This window comes from Cololabis saira, chromosome 17 (assembly GCF_033807715.1).
Source record: "Cololabis saira isolate AMF1-May2022 chromosome 17, fColSai1.1, whole genome shotgun sequence".
In the NCBI taxonomy this organism is placed as follows: Eukaryota; Metazoa; Chordata; class Actinopteri; order Beloniformes; family Belonidae; genus Cololabis; species Cololabis saira.
The window spans coordinates 32701968-32719651 of NC_084603.1; the positions used below are offsets into that span (position 1 = coordinate 32701968).

The following is a 17684-nucleotide window of genomic DNA, read 5'->3' on the forward strand; positions in this document are numbered from 1 at the left end:
CTCTTATGGGGTTTTCTGGGCTTCAAGAGTCTCCGTCCGCCACCGCTGGAGGAGAGAGCTTCAGTCGGGGGGAGAGGACACCAGCCGGCTTCAGCAGGAGGTCAGGGGGTGGATGTTGGGCTGGCTTCAGCTGGCGGATGCTCCTTCGGGTTTCCAGAGCGCCCCCAAGTTCAAGTTCAAGTTCTGCAAACTAGAGTCACCTTCCCCCCTGATGGACGGGTCTTATACTCTGCACAGATTTAATCGTCATTCGTCGTTTCTGTTGTGTCTTTCCCAGTGTTAGTTACTGAAAAATAGTAACTAGTTACCGTTACTAGTTACTTCATTAAAAGTTACTTAGACCAAAAAGTCATGCGTTACTATAAAAAGTTACTTTTTAGTTACATTAAATAAAAAAAATAATTTAAATGCTCCCATTAACGCCCCTCTAGCCTTCATTTCAGCAGGTACTGTATGGATTTGCATTGTGCATCGTGTTCTCCATTCTACACAGTAGGGCTGGGCGATATGGCCTTTTATTAATATCTCGATATTTTTAGGCCATGTCACGATACACAATATATCTCGATATTTTGCATTAGCCTTGAATTAACACTTTGATGCCTACAATCACACCAGTATGATGATTTTTATATGTCTACATTAAAACATTCTTGTTCACACTGCATTAATATATGCTAATTTTAAACTTTCATGCAAAAAGGGGGAAATCACAACTTAGTCGAACGCACGCGACTGACTATGTAAGTAGGTGTGCTTGTTTTATGTCTCTGAGAAGGAGAGACGAGACGAGAAAGAGTGAGAAAAGTCTGTAATTTAATGCCCGCAGCTAAAAGCAAACGCATGACAATGTATACTTGAATATTCACGATATAGTAATTTTGTACATTGCACAGAGTAGAAGCCGCGATACATCGAGTATATTCGATATATTGCCCAGCCCTACCACACAGTCTCCCCGCTTCTTCACTTCCTGTGTCAATAACGTTGGTCGCTTAGCAACAAGCTGAGAACGACCAATGAGCTTCAGCAGCAGCTCAAGAACGGGAGCCTTTGATGAATCGTTCATTACAGTCTCAGATATAATCCATGGTGGCATGTTGTTTTATAAGAATCTTTTTGCCCAGAAGAAAAATGGCCGACAACAACGACCCATAACTATTTTCTTCTCTCGAAAAAACACACCTGCACCGCTGGGTTTAGGAGAAAAAGACGCTACAGACCGAATCAAGATGCAGCGGCACCGTCAGAAATTAAATACGTGCGAAGCGGTGCTGATCTCCGCAATTTGAAACCTTCTATAATAATTGTAAAAAGAATTTCACTTATCACGGGTTCTTTTTGGAACGTAACCCCTGCGAAAAACCAGGGATTACTGTAATGACAATGGCCCGGTTTCCCAGATCAGTTAAGTAGTTCTTAACAGCGAAAGACTTCTTTCAAACCATCTTAAGGAGCCTGTGAAAGAACTACTTAACTGTTAAGAACTACTTAACTGATCTGGGAAACCGGGCCAATATCTCCACATTGCGAAACTCGCCTTCTCTTCTCGCCGTGACCATCATGTTTTTGAATGCACACACAGACGCCCACTACGTTTCCTCCGGTCTCCGCGTGTGGGGAGAAAAAAGCTTCACTGTAGCCAGAAATAACGGAGTAACGCACCGTTAGGTAACGGTAATTGCGTTACTGAATTTAAAAAGTAATGCGTTAGAGTATTAGTTATCGCAAAACTAACGGCGTTACTGTAACGCGTTACTAAATAACGCGTTGGTCACAACACTGGTCTTTCCACAGAACAGATTCACACGGCAGTCATTTAACCTCCCTTATGGACCTGTTACCCCATCCCACCGTTACATAAGCAGGTGCCGGATTAGATCAGCAGCCAGATACATGTTACCCTGAATAACAACTGGATTTGTGGAGTGGCTTCCCCCCAAAATCATGCACCAATCGGAAGATGACCAGTTTAGTCGGTCATTTTAGTTGCAAATTGGATATTATAGCATCTTCAGCACTGAGGATGAGGAGCTTGAGGACCGTGAATCCCACCCAGGCCCCGCCATCCCGCGTCATTCTGTTCACATCAGACCTGACACGTGTTTAAGTGGCTCTGGAGGGGGGCCGGTGCAACACCCCAACCTGTGTCAGTTTATATAAACTGGACATGCTAAATTGGGGTAATAAAACATGGGGTATCCAGCAGTGTAAACGGGGAAATTGTAGGAAAACAAGGCCCTTGAGAGGTGAAAGATACTGACGGTGTGGGTTGTTGTTTTGGTCACACGAGGCGTGAGAGGGTGTCAGGCTGTCAGGGGAGGGAGGACCAGTGTCTGACAGGTGATGCTGGAGGCCACATTGGTACCACTGTTTGTCTAGAGATGGATTTCCCAACTAAACAATCCTCCACCCTTCTTCTCTGTCCGGCATGTCAACATAACTGACCAGTAAAGAGCGTCTCTCATCCGTCAGAAGGGACGTGGTGAAGTCTGAACTGAAGCGCTGACTCTTGCGCTGAAACACACGCTTGTGCGCGGAATCACAAACACCGCTTGGCGGGCGTCAGCGGCGCAGCCTCGGCTCCCGTCCCCAGGTGCTTTTAAAGCCATTCACACCTCCAACAGTGTGGCCACAACTTCTCACATTTGGGCTGGGCACAGGTAAATGAGTCACAGGTGATAATGATCCAAAAAATGAACAGATGTCAGTTCATTGATCCTCAGAGTGTGAATGAAAGACTTTAAATCCCTGAAACGCTCCACAAAGTGAAAGTGAAACACCCTGAAAGAACCAAGAGAAGAATTCAAGTTGGGTTTTTTTCTAACCACTTCAGGATGACGATGAGCTGGACGTCTGACAATCTCCTCAAAAAGCCTCACTGTTAGAGAAAGTCCCTCTTGACTTTTGACAATTATTCTTATTAGTAAATAAATACTGGCTGTATAACACAAAAGAAAACCTATATTTCAAGTATTTGAGTGTGTATATCCATAATGTCCTGTGATAGTTTAACTGAATCCATTTCCATCCAACATAAAGCACTGCATTTCTTTTTTTTAATAAATTACACTTCGATAGGAAGATTTGAGCAGGTTCTCTGTTTTGGGTGTACACACAGAATCACCATGACTACCACTCATTTTATTTTATTAGTGTTGCAACATTTCTGTTACAAATCTAGAGGGAAGTTAAGAGATCGGTCTGCGTGGGCGTCAGATTTGTAGAAAAAACAGTAAAAGTGCATGCTCTTCATACTTTGAGTGTTTAGTTTTTTCAAAAACAACTTTGACTCATAAACCAGAGCACCTGGAGAAAAACCATGCACCCATGGGGAGAACTCCAGCCCCAAAGACCCCAGCCAGGATTTGAGCCGGGAACGCTGACCGCCGATTCGATTAAAACAAGGGGTAGTCATGGTGATCCCGCGTGCGTGTCCCAGAAAACCTGGCAGAGACTGCTACCGCTTGCCTTTCCCACGTCTGCAGCTTCCATTCATCCAAAAAGAAATGCATGGCTTTACGTTGCAAGTGGATTCAGTTCATCTGTCACAGGAAATTCTATCCTCTAATTTGGCCCGTTGAACCCGTTTGGGCCCGTGCTGCCTGGAAACCGATGCGTGCGTGTCACCGGGTCCGACCTAGTTTGATTTCCGCCAGGACTCGTTACGGGAACGCGCCAGCGCGCTCACCGAGACGAGGAGCTGACATATTAGGCACATGTCTGACAGCGGCTTGTGTGCCGTTCAGGAAAAGTGCTGCCGAAAAACACCTTTAATGGACTGTTAATGGACCACTTGAGTTGAAAATGTCTTATTGGAACAAGCAAAGTTAAGAAGAAAAGTAAACAAAACTGCAATTGGCTTAATGGAAAAAAGGATGATAGGACTAACAGGGATGAAAATGGTTCATTTCCCTTCCAGATGTTAAGATAAGCTGATAATGAGCAGCAGATAAAAATAGAGGAGTGAGGGAGGAGGAAAATCAACTTCTCTTAGCAACCGAACGAACTTTACCTCTGATCGTTTTGATAATTTCTTTATTTTCCTACTTTTCTCCATCTGTTTCAGTTTACTCAGACCCCCCCCCCCCTTTCAAAATCTCCATCTATGCGTCCCTCCCACCACATTTGCAAGGTTCATCCAAGTCGCGTTGACGCCCACTCACCTCCAACGTGCTACCTCAGTTTCCATGGTAATTGAGTAGCGACCATGCTACATAAATATATACTTTAACATTCAGCACCAACAACTCATTAAGAACATCTTCAGAAGAAAAATGTCATCACTCAGGGTGTTGTTTTTTCTGGAAGGACTCGCTCGCTACGTTAAGTGCTTTGCGTTTTTAAAGTCCTGAGAGTATTTGTTTGTACAAATCTGGGAGGTTTTATGTGCTCAATCCAATATTTTACTACCATTAACTCTCTGTAGCAGAAAGGTGGAGCTGGTTAACATATTTAGCCTGACATGAGTGATCAGTGACCGTCCCCGTTTCTGATCGCCTCCTAAAACCTGGCCCCCCCGCATCCCTTTGCTCTCTGCTGGGTTTTTCCCTAAAATACATTTCTGCTGATGTTCTGGGAGACATGTTTTAAATTAAAGTTGTTATTTTGAGAGGATTCAACACCAACGACTGCGCGGAGTCTTTGCTGTTGGCTTGCTGTCAAAGCTTTATTGGTCTTGGCCACATGCAGTGTGTCTCCTCCGTTTCAGTTGTAGCACGAGGATTTTCTGGGAATGAGATTAAATCCTCAAAGATTTTGTTGAATTCTGCAAAACATGTTTCTCCACAGTTGTGATATCGTGGATAGAAGTGATTTGTAGGGCTTATGTACGTCTAGGTGTCCATTAAAACTTGAGAGACTCTAATTTAAATGATTTAAAGTGTGCTAGATCCCCTGCTTACATAGGATTTTTTGATGCCATTTAATTTTCATGGATATTTAATGTATTTGTGCACAAAGGATGGGTTCGTGATTCCTATTTTTAACTAGCTGGAAAGAGATCTGTTACTTTGAATAAATCTGTATTTGCTCTCTGATCTTGTCACATTATATCTATCAAATGCACGCGCTCTTCTAATTTCATTAGCCATTTAGGTTACGTGGTGTAAAAATTACCTGCGGGGTGTGAAACTGAACCCCTAACAACTTGAAGTACACGTGGAAACACACCCGGAGACATAGCTGGAAACACACCCTGGAAACACACCCTGGAACACACCTGGAAACACAGCTGGAAACACACCTGGATACAGTTGGGATGATTCAGCAACCCTTCCATTAGCTCGTCAAACTTTCACAATCACTTTACCATTTTTATGTTTCTGCTGGGAAAAAGTAAAATAAAAGAACTATATGATATGACTGATATGTCAAGTTTTTTTGGCCTAATTTTTTGAATTTTTGGAATAAATTGACAAACACATCAAACTCAGTGTTTACGTGCTATTTTTGCCACTTTAGTTCACTGTTTTTGTCAAATAAGCATAATTCTCGTAACTCTCCACATCTCTTTCTGCAAGACTTCTCTTCAAAACAACGAAAAACCCTGATGAAAATGGACTGAAAAATCTTTAGTCTTTGACAAATTATTGCAATTGTCGCTATTGCTGTTCAGAAAATATGAATGAAAAATGAATGAAAATGAATGAAAAACTTTATTTCGAACATGCTAAAATATATATATATATATATATATATATATATATATATATATATATATATATATATATAAAATAGAAGATAAGAGCAGCGGATGATCATTCAAATGATTATTCAGAGGCAAAGCCCTGATGTATAATGGTCAAGTAGTGTTACAGGTCAACTGCATCGTATTAATGAGGCTGAAAACAGCTGGAAACTAGATTTTGATGACTTTAGATTGACAGCTACGTCACATCCAGCGCTGTCGGAGACGTGGAAATACGCAAAGAGCGTTTCCATTACACTTTTGCAAATAAGTGGATTATCGAAAAAACGTAAATGGGTTTATTCTATATCTGGGAATTTTTTCTAAATCACTGCCGCTTCCATCACACGATATTTGGTTTTGTGCAAATCTGGGGGTCATGGAAATGCACATTTTGACCACAGACAGGAAGGTCAGTGAGACACATGCAATTCAAAAAAAGTTGAAAGAAGCCAGTTGGAATTATTTTCTTGGTTTCTTAAACTAAAGAAAGGTAGTAAACCTCCCCCTCTATTGTAGTTTTTTAGGATTACTGAGAGTCTGTGCCAGAATATTGATTCACTTGTGACTTGAATGACTCACAACAGCTTCTCAGCCTGAAACTCCCCACCGGTCGGTCAAAAGTATAAAATCTCCCAAATTAAAGTCTTCAAGAACAAAGAAAAGAAGTATTGCCTTCTCATCGGTTTTAAACATCCGTGGCCCCAAGTCGATACAAGTGGCCCCATGTCATTGCTAAAGTTCAGCCTCCTGATTATCATCAGGTTTGATTGTTAGCGACAGATTTAGTACTTGTGGCCACAGAAGTTTCAAGTACAAGAGCATAAAGACTGCCACACGTGCAATGGTAGAGGGCACCGTCAGCCATCTGCACCCTCCGTAGTAGTTCTGTTGATTTCTGCTCACTTGACTCAATCTGAGCACTGACAAACTGAGATGGAGACCCAAGAGTGCACCGACCACCTGATGATTTGTTGTCACTGCTGTCTTTTCTTCAAAATAAGACGTCCATTTGTACTGCTCTAATGTAATGTTGGCAGATACCTGTGTGGATGTGGCCGATCGTGAGCTAGTGGGTGCGCACAGTGGTCTCCCCCTCCAAACTGTCAAACATCAGACCGGATTGGGGAAGCAGAAACCAACTTTGAGACCAGAATTACCAGAGAAAAAACGTCTTCAGCTGTTTACTTATGAAACTGCAAGTCTGTGAGAACAACACAACTTTCAAATGAGCATGCATGACTGTGCACTCAACATTTGATGTAAATGTGACACCGTGACATTTAGCTGTGCATTCACACCGAAAGTGTCAAAAAACCGCCTGGTCGCTCAGGACGCCTGCATCGCGCCGCTTGTAGGCGGGGTTTTCAAGCTGCGCTGCAGAACTGGAGGGAAAAAACTGTATATACATATATCTATATATAGCATGCACATCTTCGGTTTCGTCTTTCACCATGGATCGCACTTTGGGAAGTCTTCTTTATATATATTATATTTCGGCGTTATTTCTGTATAGAAGAGAGTGAGTTTGATGCTCCTTAACAAGGTTGGTCCTCGGGTCAACCGGATGGACACCAACCATCGGCGAGCCGTTGCTCCCGGTGAAGCTGCAGTCTGTCTGCAGTGAACACTGACACACCGGGTCGTAGCAGATTTGGTCATAATGTTTAAACTGTATTTTGTGATTAATAAGCATGTTTTTTAATGATTTTGTGTTGGATCGATGTAGCAATTACAATAGTTCAGACCATACAGGTCCTCAACCATCAGTAACGTGTTTCACATGAGTAGTTCAGGTAAAAACGGCAGTCAAATCAGCGAAAATGTCAGTTTGCTAGATGAGCTAGATTAATTACTGATAAAATTAGTTTATGTGTGCACAGCTATACTTATGTTTGCATGTGAATGAGGTCTGTGATTGGACGCTGCCTCGTCAGCGCCGCTGCTCATTTGCATAAAGTTGAGATTCTCTCAACTTCAAATCGACCCTCCAACGCCTCCGTGGCCTCCGACGCCTCTTGCAGCGGAGGCCGGACGCCTATGACGCCCGTGACGCTTTCGGTGTGAATCCACGGTTAGGGTGGACACTAGCCACAATTATGTTTCTCTTTTAGCCAAAATAGCTCTAAAGGACTTCAAACTCTGGGTCTGGAGGAAAAGTGCTGTTGATAATTGTGTAGAGAACGACACAACTTTCGCCTTGAAACTTCATGATGTCCTCCATACCCAAAATAAAAAAGACAGGACCTTGTAGGTTAAAGAAGTCAGGCGAATGCATACACACATGCAATGCCGTGTCACGCAATCCCACTCATGCTTGTGCAAGAAACTCCACACACACTTGCACTGGATCTTTCCAATCAGAGCAGATGGCTCCACAGTCATAGCTGATGTTTCACACATCAATGAAGCACAGCATGTCCTCACAACTACCACAGACGCACACTCGTGCCATGCGAGTTGCAACAACTGAACACAAATACGCAACGGCGTGAACCCACACGATCCCTCCGTTACACACAGGCGGTGACACACACGCATGCACACAGTGTCCTCGGCGGCGCTAATTTATGGACTGAGGATCCACTTTGTTGGCGACTTAACTTCAACCTCATAACACACACACGCGGATGCGAGTTTAAAACCTTAGCAGAGAAGAGGGACGAGGTTATAGCGGAGAAGTGCCAGGGGTGCCGTTAGGCCGGGTGTTAAAAACCCGACAGCACCTGATGAGTATACTGCACCATAACCCGGCGGCTCAAGGACATTATTGCTTTTATAAGATGCTCAGCAGCACTCGGGGTTTTAATTGATAACACTCAACGCTAAACACAGACACGGTGATGAAGCAAATAAACCGGAGCACGGGTTATAAGTTTAACTGCAGGGGTTGGAGGGGTTTTTAAGTCGAGAACTGCGCACATCTGGCGAAGGAAGCCTCCGGAACGGACTCAGGGAAGGGCTTGATATCGGCAGCTCGAGAAAATTAAAAGCTCAGTCAGAGTTTAGTGTCAACTTTTTTTCTTTTCTTTTTTTTTGTGCAAGGTAGGGGTATTGAAATTCAGTGTTGTTTTTTTTAACTGACTGGAATCAATGTTTCTATGGCAACAAACCGTGGTTTCAGTGATATTAGGAAAGGTATGAACGAAAATCCATGACAGCTGGTAGGATGAAGTCATGCTACTGTGAACTGTTTGACCAACAAAACAATGAAGTAAGACGCAGGGCGACGTCCTGTATTGATGTTTTTAGCTGCTGAATATTTCTAAACAGCGTTTTCAGAGTTTGCACCCCGCAGCGCGGATGTGAGTCGGGCCGCGTTGACAACAGCAAGAGACATGCACGTCACTGTCGAACTTACGTGGCGCGTTAAAGCGATCAATGTACTCAAAAGAAGAGGAAAATAAAAAAAAATAAAAACACAACAGCATTTGATCCTGGGTGTCAGAAGGATTTGTTTTCCTTTGAAGAGGACAGACGTGAGGAACGGCAGTGCGAGTTGTGAGGCTGTGTGCAGCAGCTCGCCTGTCAAACAACAAATATTTAAGAAAATGAGAAGTAAAGCCAAAATAAGGATTATTTTGAGCATTATGCTTCTTGAATAGGAAAGAGATTCTGTTGCCGTGGTTTGAATTTGGCTTAACAGTAAACATGTCCATTATCAAAATAGTTTAATTTAAGGGATTAGTTCACATGCTTCTCTTTTTTTCATTTTCACAACAATAAAAGGGTATTTTTGGAAACAAGCTACTTCCCCCAGTTATTTATTTACTGTCAACAATGATTCCCTGTGAGTCTGTGAGCGTCTGTGGGCTCTAATTTGATCCTTTTCTGCAGAAATAACTGCAACTAAACAATGTAGTGTCACCTCTGGGACGTTGGTGGGTTTCCTAACAAGAACTTCTCGCTTCAAGTCCACTTGTTCTAATGATGTAGCTCAGTAATGATACACAAAGTTATGTTGTTTGTCATGCAATATCATTATGTCATGGAATTTTACCTAATAGGTCAGCATGACATTCAAACAGTGTGAAAAGACATAAGAAAAAGCTGAAAATGCATTTAACCCTTGCAAGGCACAGGGACGGGCAAGTCCCCCGCTGAGGAACTGAGGGTCATTTTGACCCGAGCAGAAGTGCCTTGTCAGGGTTAAATGGCCCAGAAATGCTGAGCTTGCTATCAGATAATAGGATTTAACTTTTCCCATTCCAAAACATTGATTTCATTCATTATTCAGCGTCCTTCGGTGGAATCGCGTTGCTTCAGACGCAGTTTTTCTTCAGGTTCAGTTCAAACACTGATGACATCATTTTTCCCTTAGATTTTGTTGGTTTAATTCAGAATTGATAAGTTCATTAGTTAATTCAAGCCATCCTGGCAAAGACGCAGCACAACCACGATACTAGCCCCATATTTCCCTGACGGGATCTGTTTTTTGTGTTTCTGTCTTCAAAAACATGAAATCATTTGAACTGGAAAACTTGTTTTTTGCCGTCGTCTTGGTTTAAAACTGCCTTCTGTTTTTGTAAACATGAACATCAGCCAACATCGGTCCCTGGTGTCAGGTACGGATTCTCATATCAAAGGTAGCTCTTTGTTCGCTGTTTTTAACTTGCTGTTTTCAAATTGAGTATAGGCAATACAAGTGCAAAAGATATAGAAAAATAAACATCTACGTTGTCAAATCCTTCAAATAAGTTAGAAAACAACACTACTTTGTCTGAACAGGATGAAACGTTCAAACTGAATTTGAATTGATTATTTTTTTCGTCGCTGTCATTCTGACATCAGAGAATGATATTAGCGCTGGCCTCCTATACCATTATTGGATCGGATCGAAGTGAATGAATATAACTGGCCAATATAGGTGCCTGACAGTGGATTAGTGGCAAAAAAATCTCTCTTAACATCATTTCAGTAATGTCTCACAGCATCCACTCATTTGTTTGACTTTCACAGACAGACTTCAGACGTTATAATCATTTGCTACTCAAAGATATTTAATATTGGAACATTTTCCTCAATACATACAAAAAATAACCCATCACATTTTTCTCATTGTATTTGACTCTTTTCACATAATCTTGGGAAGATCCACGGAACATATTGAAGCACTTTTCCTTGAAGCTCTTTGTGTGCAGTGCGCTGCTCTAAAAAAGACTCCTTGTATTCCAGTGTTTGTTTTATATGCATTTATGCACAAAATGGAGATCACTTAGCAAATTGAAACTTGCTTTATTTATGCAGGCAGTCGCAATGAACAAGCGGCGCTGACTTTGAATGAATAAAGTCATCAATAGCTGCCTGATTACCACAACGTCTCCTGCAAAGCTTTAGCCAGCTGGTCTCCGTCACCGTTAACTTCCAGCCTCCTGATTTCACCTTGATTAATTTGGACTGCAACCCCCCCCCCCAGAAAAAGAAGAGTACAATGGAAAACGATAGTGATTTCAAGTCAGTCTGCTCTTAAACTGTCATATTGGATTTTTATACTGATGTAAAGAGACGCGTTTGAACTCTGAATCAGAGTTTTTGCTGCGTGACTTTTATTATATGAACATGATGAATGGGAATCGATCCAGCGACCAGCTCTACTCCATCATACCCCCGCCAACCAAGACAGAGAATCTAAAAGAGGAAAACGCGAGCAGCTAAAATAGTTTAAATCTAGATCTTTGTTATGTATAAAAGGGGGGGGGGGGGTCACTTGGGAGTGAATTTGAGTCCTTTGTGTTGAAGGGAAACTCATCCATCCTGGTGATTTCTCTCTCCTGCAATCCTGTTATGTTGGTGCTCCCTCGCTTTTGTGAAGAGATTCTTGTTAATTGTTTTTGCTAAGTTCTGATTGTTTCATGCAGTTTCATCAGACCTGCCCACACACTGAAAAACTTGCAGGAATTAGTGCCCATATATGAGGCTGCAAAGGTGACGGGCGATAGTTGTGTGTGGCTGTTTGCCAATTAAAGCTCTTCATACAGCTTTCTATTCCTGGTTTAGGTGACGAACAGTTTCCTTGCGTGGGTAATTGCAGAGCGTTTTGTTTTTGGCTCTGCATTACAAGAGGAATCTTTACCTTATGTTTTCTGTGTTTATTATCATGTGCATCTGAGAACTCAAACTTCTTGAAGGAGCATTACTAGCTCCATTACTTTGTCATCTACTTACTGAAGCACGGTAATTAATGTGTTAGGAGGGAATGAACGTCTGTTGTTTTTTGCTTTCCTTTTACAGCTTTTAATGAGAAATGTGATTTGTGATTTGTTAAATTTGCTTGGGAGAGGTTGGAAAGAAAAAAAGCTGTCGGATTTCTTTTTTTTTTAAAGAGAAGGAGAATATAAAACAGAGTCAGTGTTGTAGTGTAAAAGTTTGATGAAAAATTAACTGGGAGGAGGGACGGAGTCAGGGTGGACAGACGAGTCAGAAGCCTTGATGCATTTCCGTCACCACTCTGGCAAACTTCCATAAATAAATACATTAATAACCATTCAGATACCCGGGCTGGCTCCCTGAAGGTTTATCGCTTGATATTATTTTTCTCAAAAGGTGTATAATGAGAGTGTTGGGGTTTCCAAACCTAAAATAAAGCCATATGTAATGACTGAGGCTACCGCTCTTCTACCTGGCTAAACAAAACAGGAAGTTGCAGGGCAGTACTGCATAACTTCCTGTGCTGGCTTTCAGATCATCGGGCGGTACCCATATATGTAACTGCTCTCATGTTATCATTTATTTATTTTATCAGCTTAATCTTCTGCAGTATCGGCAAGTATTTCCTATTTTGGTATCGATATCCGGGCAACTGTAAAACACATGAAACCAGCTTCTTGCTACAGTAAATGTTGGACTGCTATAGCAACGAGGCAGCAAAATGTAACTCCCAGGAGAAATTTTAGGGAGTCACGTTTCTCCTCCTCTCCCCACCTCCAGCCATCCTGACGGGTACTGGATCCGTCTAACGACACAGAGACCCAGCAGGTTCATAAGCAGGCTTTACTAGCAATAACAACCGCATGATAACCCAATTTCCATTTACGGTCTTTAACTTTCATCCCTACTAAAACCTAATTATAATAATGGAATATTTACTGCTCAAGACGGATAAACAAAAATGTATTTAATAATAAGAACAATCATTTCCTACAAGTTAACTGATAATTACAAAGATTGTGTAAGTGTTTACCTTATAAAGAATAAGATTTATGATCATTTATTAACTCTTCATTAACCTTTTGATTTTTTGGGGGATCAAAATGTTAATGAAGAGTTAATAGATGATCATATATCTTATTCTTCATAAGAAGAATAACATCATCATTAACATCATTTGAAAGAGGCCAAAAAACCCATTCACTTGAAGGACAAAACTCTCAAACATAAACTAAGCAGCGTTGTAGTTCCACGGTCTTCTACATCTGTGAAACATCTCAAGAATAAGGGAGACTCTTGAGGACAATAATGTACACATTTTAAATGGAAAAGACAGATGTTAATGTAAAGATGTAAATGAAGTTATCTAACTGGGAAAACCAGCAGACAAGAACTCAGGGCGTATTCATGCCAGGATAGCATATGGTTTGGTTCATTTTCTGAATTGCAGTTATGAAAGCCTGTTATGAGCAGCAGCTCTTCACCTCTTCCTCTATTTGTTTCACTGGATAGTCCATTTGCATTCACACTGTAAGTGAACTGATCCAGGGTTCACTTACAAGCAAACTGAGACCCACATTTTCAGACAGACTTGCACCAGAGTTCAGATGAACTTTCACACCTTCCCAAATGAGGCAGACTATCCAAGGAAACAAACTCTGACCGAATTAAACCAGACCTGGTGTGGGGGGGTCTGGTGGGAAGGCACTTGCAGCCTTATTTTTCCTGCCCAGGTTTTACAACTTTTTTCACCTTCATTCAAGTTACTAAAACCAGGAAAACAACTGAAAGTGGACAAAAGCCCCCCTTGAAGTCACAGCTTTGCATAAATCAAAATTCCCCGCCAGACCGTTTGAAGTGCCAAAGCCCTCTGGATGGACGAAGGTCTTAACGGAAAGGAAGTCCAGTTGGTTTGATGCAAGAGGATTACATGTACGCACCTCAACCAAACTCAGATCTCATTTATGTTCAAGATCTTAATCCTGAGCTTCCTCCCTCATGAAATAGCAGTCATCTTGCCCTAATAAAACTGTGTCTATTTTACACGTCTGCAATAATAACATCCATTCATCATCGATACCTGCTTCTTCTAGCTATGCACCGATCCAATATCAGGACTGGATATCAACCCTGTTATTGACAAAATATGTGCCTTGATTATTGGAGAAAATTACTCAGATCCATGAGCCAATCCCTTGTATTTATGTTTAGTTTCAGCCATTACATTTTATTTACTTTGAGTCTATTTTATTTGGAATTTGAATTTTTACAATTATTTGCTCCTGCTGGAGTTATATATTTTTGTAAGAAACAATTACAAAGCTAGTTCCATTTCCAGTATATCTATCTTATTTTGTTAGATTTTGTGCTGGTAAATTTTTGTCTACTGTGAAAAGAAATGTTATTGTCAAGCGTGATGACTTTAGTCTCATGCATACGCTGAGGGAAACAGCTCATCAATTCACCAATGTATCAGATATTGGTATCGACCATTACTTAAATCCCAGATAATGGTATTCAGACTGAAAATATTCAGATGAGGGATTCCTGGAAGGGTTACGGGTATCTCCTGGAGCATATCACTGCTGCTTGATTGTCACGTGCATGTTCTTGGTTTCTAGAGGAAGCCCATGCAGGCACAGTGACAACGTGAAAACCTAAGCCGAGCTTTGCATCAGCAGCCTTCTAGCTGTGAAGGAGAGCAAACACTGGTACCACGCTGACCCAGTAATAGCATTTCTAAACCAAAGAAGCAAGATGTCTCGTGCCGATCTGGTCACATAATCCCCCTCTTTGGTAGAAATGGGCAGCATCCTGAAAAAAGGTCATACCTCAACAAGGTGGTTTCAAAAGTGAGAAAAGCAAAAGAATGAGAGAGCGACAGCTGAGGCTAAACCAAGACAAGCCGCGGTTTCACTCTGGAATCAAAACCCAGTCTTTCCGGAGGCCGATGCTCCACCAGCGACCGTCCTACATCTGTGATAAGAACACACTCTTGTAGGGTTGCCTGAGTTGTGCTACAGATACCGCTGCTGACGATGAAAGCACTGAAACCGAAGGACTCCTTATCAGCAACAAATTGTCTGTGGTTTGTGGAAACCTGAAATTATAACCTGATGGTGACTGTGCAGCACTGACAGGAGATGTGGGATCAGATAACACTGCTGTGGTTGAATTCTGTAGCGGAAAAGTGTTGGTGGAAGTTACCACATGTTCACTGAATAAAATATGCTCAAGTATGTGCAAGTCATAATTATGAAAAGACTTGAAATCGCTTGTGCTGGGGTCATCCTGCTGCAGCTCCTCAACAAACGCTGGAAGATCACAGTTCTGGGAACCTTTTTTTCCACATCTGGGACTGGAAACCATTTTTTTCATTTGAAGTATTGCACTTCAACAACTCACACAATAAAACTGTCCAACATTGTTCATTTTGACTTCTCTTTCTGTCAGTTTAACATGACACAATGCACAGCGTACAGAGCTGCAGCTGCAGAACAATTAGATGCTGCTGCGAGCGCTCTTGCATTTCTCTCCCACTAATTACTGGCCGCATCAGTCGTGCCGCTGATTTACAGCCTGACAGTCTCTCCCGAAGACTTTCGGCTCGATCTTTTCACCGTAACGTGTCGCCGTAATTTATGATTACTGACAGTAAATGAGACTACACACAGGTGACGTATGAGAGGCTTATCACTTTATCAACACAACACCGAGCTGTAATGGATTTGTCGTTACCAATATACCTACTGAATGACAGTTGCTTTTCATAAACCATGACAGCAATCATGATTGCAGAAGTTTGAAGTTTGCATTTTTGGTTAATTCAAAACAATTGGCTATAATGAAGCTAAATGAAACAGAAAGCATGTCTAATGCTTGCTGGAGTACTGTCCTCACTCAACCTTCAAAGTGTTTTTGAGGGATGTCGGAGTTTTTTGTGCAGATCTGCAAGGGCTCACTGTCATAATCCTGCCTGTCTGAAACACTCACTCCCAGTGAAGGTTTAGTTTATACCGTGAGAAAGAAGTAAAGACTTATCTCTAAACATCCCATTCAGCTGTTCCTCTTTACTAATCTCTTTGTGTTAATTAAGTGCAGTTATGTCTTCCTTATTTTTAGCTTGTAATTAACATCAGCCGACATGAGGCTTGTGATTCCACTATGAGGCGTACATTTACACGCCCCCCCCCATTTGAAGAAAACCATGTGCAGATCTAGCAAGTGTATGCATTCAGCAGAAGCTCGTCAAATCCGGGATAAAGAAAACAGATTCCCGAAATGCACAGCTCTGTAAAGCAGGCAGAAAAACAAGCAGGCTATGGTTTTGAGGAGCGAGCGCGGAGCCAGAGAAGCTCTTAGTGGCGCAGAGATGGGGTCCCTCACCAGCCTCGCCATCCCCATCTGCATCTCTCTGCCTCTCAATTAACCTAATGGAAGTGGCAATTAATTAACTCCACTAAAACAATGATTAAGGACCTGACAGTCAAGTGAGTGGGAGGGCTTTAAGGAACGGTAATTTAGATGTAATGATTTCCTGGCAGGTGAATTAAAAAGAAAAAAATATATAATGATGGATACAGAAATATTCTCTGGATTAAGGTGGATTTATGTCTTGTAGGTAGATTCAAATCTGAAATGAATCCTCTAGTATAAAGATCTTCCTCTGAAAACAGCCCAATCTGACTCCCACAGTCTTGATATCATATTTGTTTAAACTCCTTTGAAATAAAATACCTTTTTTTGTGTTTTAAAAACAAAAAAAGTAAAGATCTGGCCTTACCGTGCTCCTCTGGGCGCCGGTTCCTATTGGTCCCCTGAAGACCCCCTTGATGCTCCTCAGCTGTCCGTCATGGAGGTGGGTGGAACTGATCACGATATAGTAGCACGCCATTGGAAGTAGTTGACTTTCAGATAGTAAAATATCTGCCTTTGTTGTCTCTTCTTTTATCTAAAGTTTAAGGAAATAGTCTTGAAAAGTGCCCCCCTTCCTTCTCTTCGTCTGTTGCTTCTCCTCAGTTTTATGAAGAAGAGAGGAGCTGGAGAACAAGTCCTCCAAAAAAAGAACAGAAAAGAAAAGGAGGAGCACAGTTTCCCTCCGCTACTCTTATTTATTCTCTCTCTTCTCCAAGTTTTTGCAACTCTCTGCTCATCTCTCTTCAGCTTCTATCTCCTCTTAAATATTTCACTCTCTGTTCCTCATTTCTTTCCACTCTTACCCTCCTCTTTCTCAATTTTTTTTTATTATTCTGCTTTTCTAAAATTTGCTAGATGGATGTCCCTGCCTCCTGTTAAGTATTTCTCTTTAAATCTTTATCTCTCCAGATGTTTTGCATCCATCTCTCATTCATCAATCTTTCCCTGTCATTGGCTCCCCTCTCTGCCTCTTTCTCTCTCTCGCTGAGTCTAAATTTCTTCCTGAAATCTCAGCCGCTCATTGATCAGTCTTCCAGTTCCTCCAACTATCTCCCATCCGCCGCCTCCTCGATCCCTCCGGTCTCTTTCGTTTCCCCTGCCTCTTTTTCTCTAAGTGGTGGGCAGGAATACTTTTTCTCCTCCTCTTACTATCTCTCCGTCTCCTGTTTCTTTTTTGCTCTCTGCCTCCTTGTTAGTGACCAGAAGTGTTGAGTCTTCTCCTCCCTGTCTTTCTCCCTGTTGGAGCAGCAGCCTCCTCTCCTCTCCGATGCTCCTCTCCTCTCCTCTGCTGCGCTGCATGTGTTTGCTCTCCTCCCTCCCTCTCTCTACCTCCCTCTCTCCGCTGATCTCTGGCTCTGTGGCCAGCAGAGTGGTTTGCTCCTCAGTTACCCGCGGTTACCATCTGCCCTTTTAACACATGGAGTGCTGACGC

The 17684-nt window shown here is 42.0% G+C and overlaps 1 protein-coding gene across 1 annotated transcript in view; it reads right to left on the bottom strand.

The window, feature by feature from the left end:
• The window catches only part of LOC133463695 (uncharacterized), a 98319-nt gene extending 80742 nt beyond the window's left edge, over positions 1–17577 (bottom strand). The window contains exon 1 of the mRNA XM_061745374.1: positions 16620–17577. Within this exon, the coding sequence (XP_061601358.1) occupies positions 16620–16730 (111 nt within the window). The 5' untranslated portion in view covers positions 16731–17577. The remainder of the gene's footprint in view (positions 1–16619) is intronic.
• Positions 17578–17684: the final 107 nt, after the last annotated feature.